At 35.8% G+C, this 7544-nt stretch overlaps 1 protein-coding gene across 1 annotated transcript in view; it reads left to right on the top strand.

The window, feature by feature from the left end:
- Window positions 1-6900, top strand: part of LOC146610716 (LHFPL tetraspan subfamily member 4 protein-like) — a 33691-nt gene extending 26791 nt beyond the window's left edge. The window contains exons 2-4 of the mRNA XM_085344572.1: window positions 802-1038; window positions 4994-5010; window positions 6847-6900. Of these exons, the coding sequence (XP_085200698.1) occupies window positions 802-1038; window positions 4994-5010; window positions 6847-6900 (308 nt within the window). The remainder of the gene's footprint in view (window positions 1-801; window positions 1039-4993; window positions 5011-6846) is intronic.
- Window positions 6901-7544: the final 644 nt, after the last annotated feature.

A 7544-nucleotide genomic window follows, 5' to 3' on the forward strand; every position in this document is an offset into this window, starting at 1 on the left:
TAAAGGTGGAACAGTTAATGAAAGTCCAAAAATGTATTTAAAAGTTTAGTGGAAAGCTTTTTTTTAAGTCCCATGTGGTCTTAAAAGTAATTAAATCTAGTGCTGTAACCAGGTACGGGAGATGACATTTCCATGATTATCCCACCCACCAAACTGGTCCAGCTGGATGAAACAGGCATCAGTGAGCGTAATAACACTATTAGGCACACTAAACACATCAGGGATGTGGGTGGTGATTAACCACATTATTGCATCATTTGATCTCCCAATTTGCTCGTAGGCAGAAAGTTGTGTCTTAAAATTACATTTTAACATAAGACTGCTATTGATGGAGCACAACTCAAATGAGGCTTTAACATGAATTCATTTCAAACCTTATGATGTTCTTTAAGATGCCTGCAGACTGTCAGATTTTAGTAATCTTATAAGTTTATCGCAACACATGTGAAATATGGATCTAACAAATGGAACTTCAATTTCTTCTTTGTTGGACTTGCAAACATTTTGTTTTGCAAGTTTGCAAGTTCAGGATCTCGGAAGTGCACAAAATGGTATTCCAGATCAGTCTCCAAGCAAAAGTTTCACATGCTCTTTTGCATGTATGCACATGTGACACACCAACATTTCAACAAACTCTTAGGATGCAAACAGACGGTGATACCACTTAGTTCTAGATCCAGACATGAGAGAGTTAGTATAGGTTAGTAGTATCTTTTTCTCCTGCTTTTACATCTCTTTGTAAACTTACCAAATCGATCCATGTTGCCATTTAAAGTCTGTTAACCTCTTTGTCCTCTGCAGGAGTGTGCCTCGTGCTGGGTTGCATGATCTTCCCCGATGGATGGGACGCCGAGGTGATCCGTGACATGTGCGGGGAGCAGACAGGAAAATACTCCCTGGGTGACTGCTCTGTACGCTGGGCTTACATGCTGGCCATCATGGGAATCCTGGATGCCCTCATTCTCTCCTTCTTGGCCTTTGTCCTGGGCAACCGGCAGACGGATTTCTATCTTGATGATCTGCAAACAGACAACAAGGGTAAGTAAAGGAATAATGAAGAGCAGTGCTTTAAAAAGGATTCATTTGAACTAAAGACAACATGTCTTTCACTAAATTATTTCATTTATTTTCTAAACTCTCTTAGGCAAGCTTTCTTCTCATTCCTTTAAGTAGACTTTAAGAAACAGTCTTCAGGATGGCTACTTAAAGAACATTCAAAGCTCTTTTTAGATGTTGGCTGCCTTTTCTTCCAATCTCAGTCAAGATGATCCCAAACTGCTTCAATAGTATTGACTTTCAGACTCCAAGAAAGCCAATCCTTGACTAATAATGATCCATTGTGTGTATTTCTATCCAGGTATTCTTTTACTGCATTTACTGAATTTAGAAATGGTTAAAAAATCTATCGTAATCCTGACTTTGAGAAAATAGTAATAATGAATAACTATGGGGTAAGACTGGAAACATGTCTGAGCTGAATGCATCAAATCTGGTAGTGCTAACCGTCCACCCAGTATGCTTGCTGCAAGAGAGACCTTTTATAAAAAGATGGCCTCTGAAATTGAAGCCAGTGCAAAAGCGTATTAAACTTCCATTTGTTCTAATAGCCATCAGTGGGGGCTCCTATAGTTGTAAACATAAAGCTTATTTCTAGTCTTATTTAACACACCGCCTGCAGACTTCTTTTTGAAATTCATTATACCATATTACATGGTGACTCAAAGAAAATTCCACTGCAGGTACAAATATTTGTGACTGTGTAATTACATGCAGGTGACGCAAACGGAGAACCTAACAGTGGATTCACGGGGGGGGGGGGGGGGGGGGGGGGGTGATGAATAGGAAAATCAAAGGAATTTGGAATTATAATTACAGTTTTTAAAATAAATATTGATACTAATAATTATATTATCATAACATGTGATTATAATCACATTATTATAATCCTATATGTTACGATGCCGGTACATATGCATATATATATATATATATATATACATGCATAGGCTATTATCAGTATAGTAAGACAATGTTTGTTCTTTAAATTATAGTCTGATTCAGAATAAAATAGATAATAAAGCAGGGTATAATTTAAGTATCACTCATATGATTAACAACTTGCTTTCAAATTGGTATTCATTGCCTTTGTTTTCTTAGTCAGCTTCTACACCAGTAAGTAATTATTAGTAATTATTCTTAAAAAACAAAACAAAAATGAATACAGCGATGGTCACAAGCCAATTATGTACAATACAGTCCATACAGTTAACTTAGTAAGATCCTGTTAGGAATAATGGCAGTTTTCTAGCTAACTTGTTAGCCCGTTATGCTAATATTTAAATCTTATTATAAAATGCAGGAAACCACTGTTTAATCAATTCTATCAACCGAAGGCAATAGTCACTCTCCTAACACTTAAACACAGAGTATCATTGTTACTGTAACTCAAAGCGCAACTTTTCATTTTAAACCTGCTGATCTTTGATAACTACTTTTCCAAGTTTAATCAAAAAACGTAATTTATTTCACTGTAATACAGTTATTAGCTGATTTTATCCAATCTTTCTTCTCCAGTTGCAACTCTTTAAACCCCATTACTGTAAAACCTACAAAGAAAAACAAACACATGTAGCGTAGTTCATAAAAGTAAATCAACTCAAAAGGTGAGTTAGGAAAGGCAGTTGTTTTTTCTCCAAATCTCATTTTTAGGGCTTTTTTTGTCCATTAACATGAAATTTGTCCTGCTGAAAAATGAGTGCACTCCAACCTGACCTAAGTATCTTCAGCCAAATTGCATTCAGTGCTGAATTTAAGAGTGGGAGCAAGTCCTCCAGAGGATTTCTGACAGTTTGCATGATGTTGCATCAGGACACTCAAATCGCATTGTTTCAGCTGTATGAAAAGAGAGGAAGAGGAGGGAAGGAACAGCAGAAGGCAGAAATGAAGGGGGGAAGAGTAAAAGATATTGTAAAACATTTTATTAAATGTCCTTAAATAAGGTTTACGTGTTTGATTCGATCCCACACACAGAAAATAGAGAGACAGGCAGAAAGAAGACGATCTGTAACGGTGGACGAGAGTGTGAGCGACACAGAGACAGGGAGCACGAGTAAAGGAGTAAAGGAGAGAGGAGGAGGGGAGAGGAAGAGACTGAGAGATAAAGAGAGAGAATAGTGACATAAGATGTCTTGGTTCTCTGATGATCTATCTCCATGATGGTTTCCATGGTAACTGGAGATATTCCAGTGCGTGGGCGTGTCTTTCTCTTCTTATCTGATTAACCTCACTGACAGTTTTAGTGATTTTACCCATTTAATGCTTCTAATGCTTCACCAGCAGAGTAAAGTTTCTCTTGTCACGCACATTCTTTCATAAAAGAAAAAATGTCCCTGTAGATTATAGCCTGGGAACAGACCATGGGACTCTTTGTTGGCTATACATGTGACAAAATAAATTGAGTTGTACAACGGGAAAACTGGATCAATAATAAGCCTATTTAAGGGTTATGTTTACATATACAGTGCACACTTTGAAAATGATTTACTGGCATAAATATGAGTTACAGTTTGCTTGGGTGTTAGAAGCTTCTCCAGTATCTCCAGGCCTGATAACTTTGAATCTCAATCTTGGTTTAATACAAAGCCTCCGCTGGCTTAATGAAGATGAAAATATTATCATATGCTGTGAAAAACTATTTGTCCCCTTCCTGGTTTCTTATTTTTGGTCTGTTTTTTTTTTTTTTGTTGTTTGTTTGTTTTACATATTTGTCAAACAAATTTAGTATTAGACAAAGATAACCTGAGTAACTACATCAAAGTCAAAGTACTACCATATGAAGTATTTAAATGACAATTTCATTAATTAAAGGGAAAAGTTATCCAAACCTCGTCGTGACCGTTCCTTCAAAGTAGCTGAATTAAAACAAAGAGTCGGTGCTGCAGAGAGTGGGTCACGGCACTGTGAAAGACTCACTGCCAGAGGTCACATTCCCAAGTTTACTTTTTCACATAGGATCAAATAGATTTAGATATTTCTTTTTTTTTTTTCCTTAAGTAAAATCATCATTTAAAAACTGCATTTTGTATTTACTCTGGCTATCACTGCTGATGTTCTGAAATATGCAAATAAAAAAAACTGAATAGAAGTCAAGAAGGAGGAATTTTAAAAAAAATCCCCCTGCAGCCTGCACTTCAGTTTGTGAATTATTGGCTGATTCACTTGTTTTCTCAAAATTCCCTGTTTCTGAGAAACTATTGGAGTGCTCGCCATTGGAGGGGAGTAGATCTGTATCTATGTTGTTCATATTTTTTGTTCTCTCTTGAGTAAAGCACTTCGTACCATGTTGTGGTATTCCTGGAGTTAGGGTTAGTAAATAAAGAGAAACTAACTTTTTATTTTCAAGGAAATACAGAACACAGAGTTGAGTTACCAAATTTAGAGCTGGATACAATTCTTAAATTTAAATGAAATAAGCTTTCTTGTTTGATCATTATAGAAGCCCTATTATCCTTCAACATTAACCCAACCATCGGGTTTCTTAACTGCATATTAAAGTGATTAAAATTACCCACAAAGCTCTTTTTACACAAAAAGAGTAAAATGAATAAGAATAAAAGTGCCTTAAAGCAGCTTGTTTCAGACAGAGGATGAACTGAGCATCTCCATACTAACAATCATGCAAAGCTACTTTTGTAGAGTCCAAGAGTAAGTTTAGGTTTTTGTTTTGAAACATTTAGTTTAAAACCTGCTCAGTTTACCGCATCACAATATCTCAGTCGTTTAATAACAGTTTCATAAAAAGAAAACATGTGGACGTGGCACAGACATCGATAGTAAATGAATGACCTTCTGTTTGTGCCCTTTTTGTTTGTTTGTAAGTGGTGACCTTAGCTTAGCTCATACTTACATAAGCATATTCACTCAATGCACAAATGCACTTTTTCCTGCCCCACTGTGTTTACGCCAACACTATTGTTCTTTTCTGTCCTTGCAGATTTTGCAGTGTCAAGGGTAAGTCGAGTTTCTTTATACATTTAATGTGCGTTATGTCTGAAGAATATATCTCCTAATAAAGAATTGTCACTGGTAATATTTGAGAAAACAGTTCATTTTTAAAAATTACTTTTATTATTTCACTATAAATATTTGTTTTTAGTTGATCGAGCAGCAGAGCTTATGTCAGTTCAAGTTTAGGTTAGGTATTCTAAGTTTGAATCATTTAAATATTAAACTCTGTTGGATATTTCTCACAGGAATATTTAAAAAGTTCAGCACAGTTTCTTTTTGTGTAGGTAGCTGATTCATAGTTATACACCAGAATCTCCTGATGCTCTTCGCCTTGACAAACTTCAACCTACACAAACTGAACCAAACACATTTTTACTGGTTAATCTGGTAAAACCATTTCACTTTGCTTTTACCAGATTAACCAGTAAAAAAAAAGTACTCCCAGTTTATATACTGTTCATTTTGCTGTCCAGTTTCTAAACAAAAACCTCCCTGCTAACCTCAAACAGAAACGTTGATTTTGGAGTGAAAAACACCATAAATATCTTAAAAAGCTGTGAAATGTTCAAAATGTGTAAAACACAAAGTAGGATTAAATCTAACCTTAAATTGAATCTAATTAGACTTATTGAAACACAGTTGAAACAATCCAGTGCTTATTCTCCAAAAAACAAGGAATCATGTGGTTTACAGCTCTGTGGGCTTATTCAAAACTGTTTTAAACCAAAGGTAAAAGATTCAAACGGCTTCTGACTCTTTCTTTTTATCAGCTGAACTCTCCACGTAAAAATGTGAGACAGGTCGAGGTTTTCCTGGGAATTTAGTGGCAAGCACACAGTACACTACTACTGCAATGTAAAGAAATGGTACATTTAGACACAAATTATTTTATAATAATAATCTTTAGTATTTATTACTATTATTATTATTATTATTGATGACATTGTTTTCTGTGAATATAGGTTTACCACGATAGCCCTAAAAGCCCACAGGTCTAGTTTTAGTGTTTCCAAAATTACCTTAAAAGTTTAGTTAACCCTTTAACGCCTAGTGCAGCGGTCCCCAACCCCCGGGCCTCGGACCGGTACCAGTCCGTGAGTCGTTTGGTACCGGGCCGCGAGAGTTGAGGCTCAGGTGTGAAATGTATGGTTTTCAGGGTTTTTATCGGTTTTCAGCTTTATTTTGTTATCGTTTTTATCGTTTACTCAGTTTTCCTGGGTCTTTTCACGTGTGTTATGAATAGATCTTCTTTTTTTCGATACCGGTACTAGTTTTATTTTGTTGCGGTCCGTGGCGCAAAAAAGGTTGGGGACCGCTGGCCTAGTGTATCATATATGATACATACAGTTTTTTGCCAATTTTGGGGACATCAACATCATCAGTGTAAAAAGAATTAAGCAAAAGAAGGTTAAATAAACACTATTTTCAAACAATTTGAATTTTGGGGCAATTATTTCATGATTCAGGCTTTAAAGGGTTAAAAATTTAAATAAATCTTGTAAGAACTTTTACATATAATATTATTGTTCAACAAAGTTGATGGACTGTTGCAATAGAAGAAAGGTTAAAAGAGAAGCTTTCCACAATGTTGCTCAGTAGTAGTAGTATGCTTTTAGTGCTGTTAAACATTACTGCATTTAATACATCAAGACTCTCAATTTTAACAAGTCTTTGCTTAAACTCCAAGCCACAAAACTGTTTCACAAAGGTTATTTTCTGCTTTATGTTTTTTTACACTCCTGCCCACACCGTTAATAACTTTGATTTCACCTATAAATCTCACCCATAGCTTCATTCCTTTTGAGCACAGTAATGAAGCCTCTGTGTTGTTTCCTTCAGATTGAGGTGCGGGACAGAAGAGAGCCACGATACGGAGTACAGCGTCTTCACTGAGGGCACTGGACAACTTCTCTTTCTCTGTTCTTCTCTTTTTCTCTTCTCTTGTCTCTCCTCTCCAATGATCAGGATATCACCCAATCTCAATGCAGACACCAAGTGTACAGGATTCTGTAAGATAAAAAACAACAACAACAACAACAACAACCAACCACACTGGGATAAACTATATTTTGGAAAAAAAAAATTATACAAGGTTGTACAGTGCATTTAACACTTTCTCAATGAATACCTTTATGATGTAAAAAAGAAAAAAAAAAGAAAAAAAACTTTACTGTATTTAAAGTCTTGATTTTTTGGTGAAAAGTTCAATCCTTAAGATGAAGAACCATAATGCCCATTTATGATTTTACTGTGGTTAATTTGACTTATTGCTATTTACCAATGTTGAGTTTGTGTGTTGTGTCCATTCATAGCTTTCAGAGAGCAGATTCTCAATACTCCTCACACACTGGTAGAGTGGAGACTCGCAATATGGCAGCAAGTCCATTATTAAATATTTAAAACACTTCAACAGGGACTCGTATGGCTCTTCATCTAAGGACTTTAAAATGTGAGAAATTTAGAGGAGTACCCCATTGCAGCTTTACAGAACCTAACATCTCTGGGAGATTCTCTACTGTACATACTTAACGATGTAT

Source organism: Diplotaxodon limnothrissa, linkage group LG20, assembly GCF_057381915.1.
Source record: "Diplotaxodon limnothrissa isolate DT_005_m linkage group LG20, D_limnothrissa_male_GT1.1, whole genome shotgun sequence".
NCBI lineage: Eukaryota > Metazoa > Chordata > Actinopteri > Cichliformes > Cichlidae > Diplotaxodon > Diplotaxodon limnothrissa.